Raw genomic sequence first — 14,099 nt, 5'->3', positions numbered from 1 at the left:
AGTTTTGTACCACAAACCTGAGGTACCCTTGGTGAGAAGGGTAGATTGGGACATGGAGATAAGCATCTTTGATGTCCAGAGATACCATATAGTCCCCTTCTTCCAGGTTCGCTATCACTGCTCTGAGTGACTCCATCTTGAATTTGAACCTTTTTATGTAAGTGTTCAAGGATTTTAGATTTAAAATCGGTCTCACCGAGCCGTCCGGCTTCGGTACCACAAACAGCGTGGAATAATACCCCTTTCCCTGTTGTAGGAGGGGTACCTTGATTATCACCTGCTGGGAATACAGCTTGTGAATAGCTTCCAATACTGCCTCCCTGTCGGAGGGAGACGTTGGTAGAGCAGACTTCAGGAACCGGCGAGGGGGAGACGTCTCAAATTCCAATTTGTACCCCTGTGATACTACCTGCAGGATCCAGGGGTCCACTTGCGAGTGAGCCCACTGCGCGTTGAAATTTTTGAGACGGGCCCCCACCGTGCCTGAGTCCGCTTGTAAAGCCCCAGCGTCATGCTGAAGACTTGGCAGAAGCGGGGGAGGGCTTCTGCTCCTGGGAAGAGGCTGCCTGGTGCAGTCTTTTTCCCCTTCCTCTGCCCCGGGGCAGAAATGAGTGGCCTTTTGCCCGCTTGCCCTTATGGGGACGAAAGGACTGAGTTTGAAAAGACGGTGTCTTTTTCTGCTGAGAGGTGACCTGGGGTAAAAAGGTGGATTTTCCAGCCGTTGCCATGGCCACCAGGTCCGATAGACCGACCCCAAATAACTCCTCCCCTTTATACGGCAATACTTCCATATGTCGTTTGGAATCCGCATCACCTGACCACTGTCGCGTCCATAACCCTCTTCTGGCAGAAATGGACATCGCACTTACTCTTGATGCCAGGGTGCAAATATCCCTCTGTGCATCTCGCATATATAGTAATGCATCCTTTAAATGCTCTATAGTTAATAATATACTGTCCCTATCCAGGGTATCAATATTTTCAGTCAGGGAATCCGACCAAGCCACTCCAGCGCTGCACATCCAGGCTGAGGCGATTGCTGGTCGCAGTATAACACCAGTATCCTTTTAGGATATTTTCCAGCCTTCTATCAGCTGGTTCCTTGAGGGCGGCCGTATCGGGAGACGGTAACGCCACTTGTTTTAATAAGCGTGTGAGCGCCTTATCTACCCTAGGGGGTGTTTCCCAACGCGCCCTAACCTCTGGCGGGAAAGGGTATAGTGCCAATAATTTATTAGAAATCAGCAGTTTTTTATCGGGGGAAACCCACGCTTTATCACACACCTCATTCAATTCATCTGATTCAGGAAAAACTACGGGTAGTTTTTTCACACCCCACATAATACCCTTTTTTGTGGTACTTGTAGTGTCAGAAATGTTCAACGCCTCCTTCATTGCCGTGATCATGTAACGTGTGGCCCTACTGGACATTACGTTTGTCTCCTCACCGTCGACACTGGAGTCAGTATCCGTGTCTGGGTCTGTGTCGACCATCTGAGGTAACGGGCGCTTTAGAGCCCCTGACGGTGTTTGAGACGCCTGGACAGGCACTAACTGATTCGCCGGCTGTCTCATGTCGTCAACAGTTTTTTGCAAAGTGCTGACATTGTCACGTAATTCCTTAAATACGACCATCCAGTCAGGTGTCGACTCCCTAGGGGGTGACATCACTAAAACAGGCAATTGCTCCGCTTCCACATCATTTTCCTCCTCATACATGTCGACACAATCGTACCGACACCCAGCACACACACAGGGAATGCTCTGATAGAGGACAGGACCCCACGAGCCCTTTGGGGAGACAGAGGGAGAGTTTGCCAGCACACACCAGAGCGCTATATCTGTATAGGGATAACCTTATATAAGTGTTTCTCCCTTTTATAGCTGCTGTATTTATATTAACTGCCAAATAGTGCCCCCCCTCTCTTGTTTTACCCTGTTTCTGTAGTGCAGGACTGCAGGGGAGAGTCAGGGAGCCGTCTTTCCAGCGGAGCTGTGAGGGAAAATGGCGCTTGTGTGCTGAGGAGATAGGCTCCGCCCCCTTCACGGCGGCCTTTTCTCCCGCTTTTTTTAGGAAAACTGGCAGGGGTTAAATGCATCCATATAGCCCAGGAGCTATATGTGATGCATTTCTTTAGCCATATAAGGTTTAAACCGTGTTTTATTGCGTCTCAGGGCGCTCCCCCCCAGCGCCCTGCACCCTCAGTGACCGGAGTGTGAAGTGTGCTGAGAGCAATAGCTGCGGTGCTGTGCGCTACCTTATTTGAAGACAGGAACGTCTTCTACCGCCGATTTTTCTGGACCTCTTCGCTCTTCTGGCTCTGTAAGGGGGCCGGCGGCGCGGCTCCGGGACCCATCCAAGCTGAACCTGTGATCGTCCCTCTGGAGCTAATGTCCAGTAGCCAAGAAGCCCAATCCGCTCTGCAGGCAGGTGAGTTCGCTTCTTCTCCCCTTAGTCCCACGATGCAGTGAGCCTGTTGCCAGCAGGACTCACTGAAAATAAAAAACCTATTTAAACTTTTACTCTAAGCAGCTCAGGAGAGCCACCTAGATTGCACCCTTCTCGTTCGGGCACAAAATCTTAACTGAGGCTTGGAGGAGGGTCATAGGGGGAGGAGCCAGTGCACACCAGCTAGTCCTAAAGCTTTTACTTTGTGCCCAGTCTCCTGCGGAGCCGCTATTCCCCATGGTCCTTTCGGAGTCCCCAGCATCCACTAGGACGTTAGAGAAATAGGGGTGGAGGGGTATACTATAATACTATAAACATAGAGAGGCATAGAAGAGGGGAAGAGGGGGAGAGGGGGTAGTCTCTTTGTGTGTCACTGTCTAGTGTGTCCCCCCCCCCCTTCCCCCTCACCTCTCAGTGGCAGGCAGAAGTTCGGCCTCTTCCCCTTCATCTTCCACTGACTCGCACCGGGGCCTCTGCAGCATCTTCAGCCTCCTCCGCCTCATCGCTGTCCTCCTCAGACCCGGGCCGCGGCCTCTCCTCCGCCATCGTCTGTGGGTCCCGCCGGCAACAGCAGGCCCGTCCCCTCAAACGCAGGGATCCCCCTTTTCCATCCTCAGCACTCAGCGGCAGGTGGAAGTTAAGGGAGCGTGACACTGGCATCGCTGTCACGCTCCCGGCAGCAGCAGTAACGCCGCCGAGCACCACAGCGGGACTTGCTCGGCGGCGTACAGGTGCGCTGGCAGTGACGGCGGCTGTGGGTACGTGGGCAGGAGCGATGTCCTGGATGGCGGCCCGGGTACCCCCCTTATCTGTGCCCGTCACGGCGCCCAGGGCACATGCCCTGCTCGCCCTACCCAAGTTACGTCTCTGATAAGGGGCCATACTGTGTGAGCATAATGTGTAAAAAATAAGAATTTACTTACCGATAATTCTATTTCTCATAGTCCGTAGTGGATGCTGGGAACTCCGTAAGGACCATGGGGAATAGCGGCTCCGCAGGAGACTGGGCACAAAAGTAAAAGCTTTATGACTAGCTGGTGTGCACTGGCTCCTCCCCCTATGACCCTCCTCCAAGCCTCAGTTAGGATACTGTGCCCGGACGAGCGTACATAATAAGGAAGGATCTTGAATCCCGGGTAAGACTCATACCAGCCACACCAATCACACCGTACAACTTGTGATCTGAACCCAGTTAACAGTATGATAAACGTAGGAGCCTCTGAAAAGATGGCTCACAACAATAAACAACCCGATTTTTGTAACAATAACTATATACAAGTATTGCAGACAATCCGCACTTGGGATGGGCGCCCAGCATCCACTACGGACTATGAGAAATAGAATTATCGGTAAGTAAATTCTTATTTTCTCTGACGTCCTAGTGGATGCTGGGAACTCCGTAAGGACCATGGGGATTATACCAAAGCTCCCAAACGGGCGGGAGAGTGCGGATGACTCTGCAGCACCGAATGAGAGAACTCCAGGTCCTCCTCAGCCAGGGTATCGAATTTGTAAAATTTAGCAAACGTGTTTGCCCCTGACCAAGTAGCTGCTCGGCAAAGTTGTAAAGCCGAGACCCCTCGGGCAGCCGCCCAAGATGAGCCCACCTTCCTTGTGGAATGGGCTTTTACAGATTTTGGCTGTGGCAGGCCTGCCACAGAATGTGCAAGCTGAATCGTACTACAAATCCAACGAGCAATCGTCTGCTTAGAAGCAGGAGCACCCAGCTTGTTGAGTGCATACAGGATAAACAGCGAGTCAGATTTTCTGACTCCAGCCGTCCTGGAAACATATATTTTCAGGGCCCTGACTACGTCCAGCAACTTGGAGTCCTCCAAGTCCCTAGTAGCCGCAGGCACCACAATAGGCTGGTTCATGTGAAACGCTGAAACCACCTTAGGGAGAAATTGAGGGCGAGTCCTCAGTTCTGCCCTGTCTGAATGAAAAATTAGGTAAGGGCTTTTATATGATAAAGCAGCCAATTCTGAGACACGCCTGGCTGAAGCCAGGGCTAACAGCATGACCACTTTCCATGTGAGATATTTTAATTCCACAGTGGTGAGTGGTTCAAACCAATGTGACTTTAGGAGACTCAACACTACATTGAGATCCCAAGGTGCCACTGGAGGCACAAAAGGAGGCTGTATATGCAGTACCCCTTTGACAAACGTCTGAACTTCAGGCACTGAAGCCAGTTCTTTTTGGAAGAATATTGACAGGGCCGAAATTTGAACCTTAATGGACCCTAATTTTAGGCCCATAGATAGTCCTGTTTGCAGGAAATGCAGGAAACGACCCAGTTGAAATTCCTCTGTAGGGGCCTTCTTGGCCTCACACCACGCAACATATTTTCGCCAAATGCGGTGATAATGTTTCGCGGTTACATCCTTCCTGGCTTTGATCAGGGTAGGGATGACTTCATCTGGAATGCCTTTTTCCTTCAGGATCCGGCGTTCAACCTCCATGCCGTCAAACGCAGCCGCGGTAAGTCTTGGAACAGACAAGGTCCCTGCTGGAGCAGGTCCTTTCTTAGAGGTAGAGGCCACGGGTCCTCCGTGAGCATCTCTTGAAGTTCCGGGTACCAAGTCCTCCTTGGCCAATCCGGAGCCACGAGTATAGTTCTTACTCCTCTCCTTCTTATGATTCTCAATACTTTGGGTATGAGAGGCAGAGGAGGGAACACATACACTGACTGGTACACCCACGGTGTTACCAGAGCGTCCACCGCTATCGCCTGAGGGTCCCTTGACCTGGCGCAATATCTGTCTAGTTTCTTGTTGAGACGAGACGCCATCATGTCCACCTTTGGTTTTTCCCAACGGTTTACAATCACGTGGAAGACTTCTGGGTGAAGTCCCCACTCCCCCGGGTGGAGGTCGTGTCTGCTGAGGAAGTCTGCTTCCCAGTTGTCCACTCCCGGAATGAACACCGCTGACAGTGCTGTCACATAATTTTCCGCCCAGCGAAGTATTCTTGCAGCTTCTGCCATTGCCCTCCTGCTTCTTGTGCCGCCCTGTCTGTTTACGTGGGCGACTGCCGTGATGTTGTCCGATTGGATCAATACCGACTGACCCTGAAGCAGAGGCCTTGCTTGACTTAGGGCATTGTAAATTGCCCTTAGTTCCAGGATATTTATGTGAAGAGACGTTTCCATGCTTGACCACAAGCCCTGGAAATTTCTTCCCTGTGTGACTGCTCCCCAGCCTCTCAGGCTGGCATCCGTGGTCACCAGAATCCAGTCCTGAATGCCGAATCTGCGGCCCTCTAGAAGATGAGCACTCTGCAACCACCACAGGAGAGACACCCTTGTCCTTGGAGATAGGGTTATCCGCTGATGCATCTGAAGATGCGATCCGGACCATTTGTCCAGCAGATCCCACTGAAAAGTTCTTGCATGGAATCTTCCGAATGGAATCGCTTCGTAAGAAGCCACCATCTTTCCCAGGACCCTTGTGCATTGATGCACTGACACTTGTCCTGGTTTCAGGAGGTTCCTGACTAGCTCGGATAACTCCCTGGCCTTCTCCTCCGGGAGAAACACCTTTTTCTGGACTGTGTCCAGAATCATCCCTAGGAACAGTAGACGTGTTGTTGGAATCAGCTGCGATTTTGGAATATTTAGAATCCACCCGTGCTGACGTAGCACTACCTGAGATAGTGCTACTCCGACCTCTAACTGTTCCCTGGACCTTGCCCTTATCAGGAGATCGTCCAAGTAAGGGATAATTAATACGCCTTTTCTTCGAAGAAGAATCATCATTTCGGCCATTACCTTGGTAAAGACCCGTGGTGCCGTGGACAATCCAAACGGCAGCGTCTGAAACTGATAATGACAGTTTTGTACCACAAACCTGAGGTACCCTTGGTGAGAAGGGTAGATTGGGACATGGAGATAAGCATCTTTGATGTCCAGAGACACCATATAGTCCCCTTCTTCCAGGTTCGCTATCACTGCTCTGAGTGACTCCATCTTGAATTTGAACCTTTTTATGTAAGTGTTCAATGATTTCAGATTTAAAATCGGTCTCACCGAGCCGTCCGGCTTCGGTACCACAAACAGCGTGGAGTAATACCCCTTTCCCTGTTGTAGGAGGGGTACCTTGATTATCACCTGCTGGGAATACAGCTTGTGAATAGCTTCCAATACTGCCTCCCTGTCGGAGGGAGACGTTGGTAGAGCAGACTTCAGGAACCGGCGAGGGGGAGACGTCTCGAATTCCAATTTGTACCCCTGTGATACTACCTGCAGGATCCAGGGGTCCACTTGCGAGTGAGCCCACTGCGCGTTGAAATTTTTGAGACGGGCCCCCACCGTGCCTGAGTCCGCTTGTAAAGCCCCAGCGTCATGCTGAAGACTTGGCAGAAGCGGGGGAGGGCTTCTGATCCTGGGAAGAGGCTGCATGCTGCAGTCTTTTTCCCCTTCCTCTGCCCCGGGGCAGAAATGAGTGGCCTTTTGCCCGCTTGCCCTTATGGGGACGAAAGGACTGAGTTTGAAAAGACGGTGTCTTTTTCTGCTGAGAGGTGACCTGGGGTAAAAAGGTGGATTTCCCAGCCGTCGCCGTGGCCACCAGGTCCGATAGACCGACCCCAAATAACTCCTCCCCTTTATACGGCAAAACTTCCATATGCCGTTTGGAATCCGCATCACCTGACCACTGTCGTGTCCATAAACTTCTTCTGGCAGAAATGGACAGCGCACTTACTCTTGATGCCAGGGTGCAAATATCCCTCTGTGCATCTCGCATATATAGTAATGCATCCTTTAAATGCTCTATAGTCAATAATATACTGTCCCTATCCAGGGTATCAATATTTTCAGTCAGGGAATCCGACCAAGCCACTCCAGCGCTGCACATCCAGGCTGAGGCGATTGCTGGTCGTAGTATAACACCAGTATGTGTGTATATACCCTTTAGGATATTTTCCAGCTTTCTATCAGCTGGTTCCTTGAGGGCGGCCGTATCAGGAGACGGCAACGCCACTTGTTTTGATAAGCGTGTGAGCGCCCTATCTACCCTAGGGGGTGTTTCCCAACGCGCCCTAACCTCTGGCGGGAAAGGGTATAATGCCAATAATTTATTAGAAATCAGCAGTTTTTTATCGGGGAAACCCACGCTTTGTCACACACCATTTAATTCATCTGATTCAGGAAAAACTATGGGTAGTTTTTTCACACCCCACATAATACCCCTCTTTGTGGTACTTGTAGTATCAGAAATGTTCAAAGCCTCCTTCATTGCCGTGATCATGTAACGTGTGGCCCTACTGGACATTACGTTTGTCTCGTCACCGTCGACGCTGGAGTCAGTATCCGTGTCTGGGTCTGTGTCGACCATCTGAGGTAACGGGCGCTTTAGAGCCCCTGACGGTGTTTGAGACGCCTGGACAGGCACTAACTGATTTGCCGGCTGTCTCATGTCGTCAACAGTTTTTTGCAAAGTGCTGACACTGTCACGTAATTCCTTCCATACGACCATCCAGTCAGGTGTCGACTCCCTAGGGGGTGACATCACTATTACAGGCAATTGCTCCGCCTCCACATCATTTTCCTCCTCATACATGTCGACACAATCGTACCGACACACAGCACACACACAGGGAATGCTCTGATAGAGGACAGGACCCCACGAGCCCTTTGGGGAGACAGAGGGAGAGTTTGCCAGCACACACCAGAGCGCTATATATATACAGGGATAACCTTATATAAGTGTTTCTCCCTTCTATAGCTGCTGTATTTGTATTATCTGCCAATTAGTGCCCCCCCTCTCTTGTTTTACCCCGATTCTGTAGCAGGACTGCAGGGGAGAGTCAGGGAGCCGTCCTTCCAGCGGAGCTGTGAGGGAAAATGGCGCTTGTGTGCTGAGGAGATAGGCTCCGCCCCCTTTTCGGCGGCCTTTTCTCCCGCTTTTTTTAGGAAAACTGGCAGGGGTTAAATGCATCCATATAGCCCAGGAGCTATATGTGATGCATTTCTTTAGCCATATAAGGTTTAAAACGTGTTTTATTGCGTCTCAGGGCGCTCCCCCCAGCGCCCTGCACCCTCAGTGACCGGAGTGTGAAGTGTGCTGAGAGCAATGGCGCACAGCTGCAGTGCTGTGCGCTACCTTATTGAAGACAGGAACGTCTTCTGCCGCCGATTTTTCCGGACCTCTTCGCTCTTCTGGCTCTGTAAGGGGGCCGGCGGCGCGGCTCCGGGACCCATCCAAGCTGAGCCTGTGATCGTCCCTCTGGAGCTAATGTCCAGTAGCCAAGAAGCCCAATCCACTCTGCATGCAGGTGAGTTCGCTTCTTCTCCCCTTAGTCCCACGATGCAGTGAGCCTGTTGCCAGCAGGTCTCACTGAAAATAAAAAAACCTATTTAAACTTTTACTCTAAGCAGCTCAGGAGAGCTACCTAGCATGCACCCTTCTCGGCCGGGCACAAAAATCTAACTGAGGCTTGGAGGAGGGTCATAGGGGGAGGAGCCAGTGCACACCAGCTAGTCATAAAGCTTTTACTTTTGTGCCCAGTCTCCTGCGGAGCCGCTATTCCCCATGGTCCTTACGGAGTTCCCAGCATCCACTAGGACGTCAGAGAAATGGGCCATACTGTGCCGGCATAATGTGTAATAACGGGCCATACTGTGCCGGCATAATGTGTAATAAGGGAATGTGTAATAAGGGGCCATACTGTGTGAGCATAATGTGTAATAAGGGGCCATACTGTGCCGGCATAATGTATGATAAGGGGCCATACTGTGCTGGCATAATGTGTAATAAGGGGCCATACTGTGCTGGCATAATGTGTAATAAGGGGCCATACTGTGCCGGCATAATGTGTAATAAGGGGCCATACTGTGTGAGCATAATATGTAATAAGGGGCCATACTGTGCTTGCATAATGTATAATAAGGGGCCACACTGTGTGAGCATAATGTGTAATTAGGGTTCTTACTGTGTGAGCATAATGTGTAATACGGGGCCATACTGTGCCTGCATAATGTGTAATAAGGGGCCATACTGTGCTGGCATAATATGTTATAAGGGGCCATACTGTGCCAGCATAATGTGTAATAAAGGGGCCATACTGTGTGAGCATAATATGTAATAAGGGTTCTTACTGTGTGAGCATAATGTGTAATACGGGGCCATACTGTGCTGGCATAATGAGTAATAAGGGGCCATACTGTGCTGGCATAATGTGTAATAAGGGGCCATACTGTGCTGGCATAATGTGTAATAAGGGGCCTTACTGTGTTGGCATAATGTATAATAAGGGGCCATACTGTGTGAGCATAATGTGTAATAAGGGTTCTTACTCTGTGCGCATAATGTGTAATACAAGGCCATACTGTGCCTGCATAATGTGTAATAAGGGGCCATACTGTGTGAGCATAATGTGTAATAAGGGTTCTTACTGTGTGAGCATAATGTGTAATACGGGGCCATACTGCATAATGCATAATGTGTAATGAGGGGCCATACTGTGCTGGCATAATGTGTAATAAGGGGCCATAATGTGCTGGCATAATGTGTAATAAAGGCCATACTGTGTGGCCATAATGTGTAATAAGGGGCCATACTGTGTGGGCATAATGTGTAATAAGGGGCCATACTGTGTGGGCATAATGTGTAATAAGGGGCCATACTGTGCGAGCATAATGTGTAATAAGTGGCTATATTGTGCTGGGATAATGTGTAGTAAGGGGCCATACTGAGTGTGCATAATGTGTAGTAAGGGGCTATACTGAGTGGGCATAATGTGTAATAAGGGGTCATACGCTTTCAATGTGTTGTGCTTTGACAAACACAATCAGGGGACACACAGATTGGCGCACAAGAAAAAGGGTCTGGAAAGGTCTCTGAAGGAAGAGACTCCACTAAAAATGGTGCATACAAAGAATGGCCAGCTCACTGACTGTAGTGCATGCTTTTACACTCTGGGAGGAATTTATGTAGCCTCAAAATTCTTTTCTACTTTTTCTCTCTACCAATTCAATTATCCCCCATGTTTTGCACCAAAAAAATTTAAGATTTTCAGGCATAAACACATAGGTCTGTGAACTCATCACAGACATGTTTTTTGGCCACAATCATGAAAAGGGGTTGATTGTGTGAATGTGACTATAAAGCAATTTTAACATATTTTTATTACACCAATAATCCTCTATGGGGGAATTAAAATGTTTGAAAAGTCGGTTGGGTGTCTGTTTTTTCCTGTCTATTAGATAGGAAAAAACAGACACCCAACTGACTTTTCTAACATTTGAATTCCCCCCCATGTGTCAATTTCCCAACTTAAATCCCAAAACTTGTAGTATAGACATAAAAAAACAGAAACATTTGATTCATATTTGCTAGTCCAGAATGCCAATACAAATTTTTCTGTATTTTAGCAGCGCTATGGAGAGGCCTTATGTTTCTTCAATAATGAAGGACACTTCCTAAATCCTTACTGTTTATCTTCTGCAACAGGCGCTCCATCAGCCACGTCAGGGGCAAAGCAAATAGGGCCATTACAAAGACAATGTTGAAGTTGAGGAAACCATTAATGAAATAGAAAGTCCAAGGTTCGGTGCCTGCAAATAAAGCAAATCAAACCATTAACATTCCATGCAATCTATGTGTATGGAAACTATATTTCACTACAACAGACATCCTAAAGAAGTGCGCTGATTTAGTAAATGATGTAATATTAGGATATGAGTTGCCAAAATAATAGTGAAGTTGTACTGAGATTTCCAACCAGTGGGACACCACATGCATTTCGTGATACCAGAGTGGATGTCACCCTAACATTGTATGTGCAACAAGGGGGGGGGAATTCATAAACGAATTTAAAAACGTTGGGTGAAATACAACAGCCTGTGAGCTGCACCTGTGTGGGACTTTGTGTGAGTCTGCCCGTATTTTTAAAGAGGCAATCATTTACATGGCATAACCAACCTTGTTTTCCTGTGTAAATGATTGCCGCTTTAAAAATGCGGGCAGACTCGCACAAAGTCCCACAGAGTCTGCTCCTCTCAGGCTATTACACTCCACCCATTAACTGTAAAGGTTTACTACACAAACTAAAAATTAGACAAAATAGCTTTAATACGGTTTTATTTATATTATTTCCAATATCATCATTATGGAGAGTCTTTGCTAACCGTTGTGTCAAAGCACTGCAAAGGTCAGCAGCTTCGGTTGCATCGTTTGCTAGAAAGATTTTTCCTGATGATGCTAATTTACTAAAAAATGTAGATACTAAAAGGATTTAATTGCAGAACCAGTGTGGAGCCCTATTGTATCTATACAATGAACGGGATCAATATTAAATGTCGGCCGACGGGATCCCGGCTGTAATGATCCCGACAGCAGCAACTTGTCTGCTGTAATGCCGGCAGTGGGGTGAGCACTAAAAATCCCCTTGCGGACTCACTGCGCTCGCCGAGCTGCTGGCCCAGTGGTTCGCCGCGCTCGCCACAGGTTCTATTCTCCCTCTATTGGTGTCGTGGACATAGCCTGTGTTGCCAGTATTCTGGCGTCGGCATTTCACCGCCAGTCTGTATCCTGATTAGCGGTACTTTAACCGCTTCCCCAATGAACGGCTCTTTCATTTTTCATGTGATTGAAATCACACAAGAGCTTACACAATGTACTGCACACTTCTCTTGTAACAAATGATTAAACACTTGATGTGCAATGAAACATGTCAAGGGTACTTAATTGAGCTAGAAAGCAAGCAGCACATCTAAGAGTACTATATTACATGCCATTTAAACGCCCGCAGGTTTTCATTAACTTCAAATACTCCTGTTTTGCGCCCAAAGGGCTCTAAGCTATCACTTAAATTCTTCAGAGAACAAGCAATGGCAGAAATAGAACCTGATCATTCTTTATTCCAAACAGACTGAAAATTAAAATTTCAGTTTAGTTTTTGACTACATGTGTAGCCAACATAGCCAAGAAGATGACACTAACACAGACAGGTTATAACATGTGTTTCACCATGGACGTTTGGCCTTCACAACATTTGAGCTCTTTATGAACTTCATCCATCAGTAGGAACACAACAAAAAATGAATAAATGAAAGAAAGACATCTAAAAAAATACAGAAACTAAAGTACCTTAAAACAGGTTGACTAGTTATGCCTGAGCCTCAGTGGTGGGCAGAAATAGGGTCAATGTCCCATTAAACTATCAGCAAATATGTCTTGAAACTACTGCAGCTTCCATATACAAACACTTTGCAGTTTCTATTAACTTGACTATGCTATAAACTTGTCCCTGTGTGGAGTTTGTATATTCTCCACGTGCTTGCGTGGGTTTCTTCCGGGTACTCCGGTTTCCTCCCAAAACCCCAAAATATACTGGTAGGCTAAATGGCTCACAAAAAAATTAACCCTAGCGTGAATGTGTGTGGTGTACATGTGATAGGGAATATAGACTGTAAGCTCCACTGGGGCAGGGACTGATGTGAATGGCCAAATATTGTTTGTAAAGCGCTGCGGAATGTGTGCGCTATATAAATAACTGGTAATAAAATAAGAATTTACTCACCGGTAATTCTATTTCTCGTAGTCCGTAGTGGATGCTGGGTACTCCGTAAGGACCATGGGGAATAGACGGGCTCCGCAGGAGACTGGGCACTCTTAAAAGAAAGATTAGGTACTATATCTGGTGTGCACTGGCTCCTCCCTCTATGCCCCTCCTCCAGACCTCAGTTAGGGAAACTGTGCCCGGAAGAGCTGACATTACTAGGAAAGGATTTGGAATCCAGGGTAAGACTCATACCAGCCACACCAATCACACTGTACAACTCGTGATAACTATACCCAGTTAACAGTATGAACAATAACTGAGCCTCTCTCAACAGATGGCTCATACAATAACCCTTTAGTTAAGCAATAACTATATACACGTATTGCAGAGAGTCCGCACTTGGGACGGGCTCCCAGCATCCACTACGGACTACGAGAAATAGAATTACCGGTGAGTAAATTCTTATTTTCTCTGACGTCCTAGTGGATGCTGGGTACTCCGTAAGGACCATGGGGATTATACCAAAGCTCCCAAACGGGCGGGAGAGTGCGGATGACTCTGCAGCACCGAATGAGCAAACTCAAGGTCCTCCTCAGCCAGGGTATCAAACTTGTAGAATTTTGCAAAAGTGTTTGAACCCGACCAAGTATCAGCTCGGCAAAGTTGTAAAGCCGAGACCCCTCGGGCAGCCGCCCAAGAAGAGCCCACCATCCTCGTGGAATGGGCTTTTACTGATTTAGGATGCGGCAGTCCAGCCGCAGAATGTGCTAGCTGAATGGTGCTACAGATCCAGCGAGCAATAGTCTGCTTTGAAGCAGGAGCACCTAGCTTGTTGGGTGCATGCAGGATAAATAGCGAGTCAGTTTTTCTGACTCTAGCCGTCCTGGAAACAAAGTTTCAGGGCCCGGACTACGTCCAGCAACTTGGAATCCTCCAAGTCCCTAGTAGCCGCAGGCACCACAATAGGTTGGTTCAAATGAAACGATGATACCACCTTAGGGAGAAATTGGGGACGAGTCCTCCACTCTGCCCTTTCCATATGGAAGATCAGATATGGGCTTTTACATGACAAAGCCGCCAATTCTGACACAAGCCTAGTCCAAGCTAAGGCCAAAAGCATGACCACTTTCCACGTGAGATATTT

General features: G+C 48.2%; 1 protein-coding gene across 6 annotated transcripts in view; it reads right to left on the bottom strand.

The window, feature by feature from the left end:
- ALG9 (ALG9 alpha-1,2-mannosyltransferase) overlaps positions 1-14,099 on the bottom strand; it is a 579,895-nt gene that overhangs the window by 296,811 nt on the left and 268,985 nt on the right. For all 6 annotated transcript variants that reach the window (XM_063943252.1, XM_063943251.1, XM_063943255.1 and 3 more), the window contains exon 9: positions 10,884-11,006. In XM_063943252.1, the coding sequence (XP_063799322.1) occupies positions 10,884-11,006 (123 nt within the window). The remainder of the gene's footprint in view (positions 1-10,883; positions 11,007-14,099) is intronic.

The sequence above is a fragment of the Pseudophryne corroboree genome, chromosome 10 (assembly GCF_028390025.1).
Source record: "Pseudophryne corroboree isolate aPseCor3 chromosome 10, aPseCor3.hap2, whole genome shotgun sequence".
Classification (NCBI taxonomy): domain Eukaryota; kingdom Metazoa; phylum Chordata; class Amphibia; order Anura; family Myobatrachidae; genus Pseudophryne; species Pseudophryne corroboree.
This window is presented reverse-complemented; position numbering and strand designations above follow the sequence as displayed.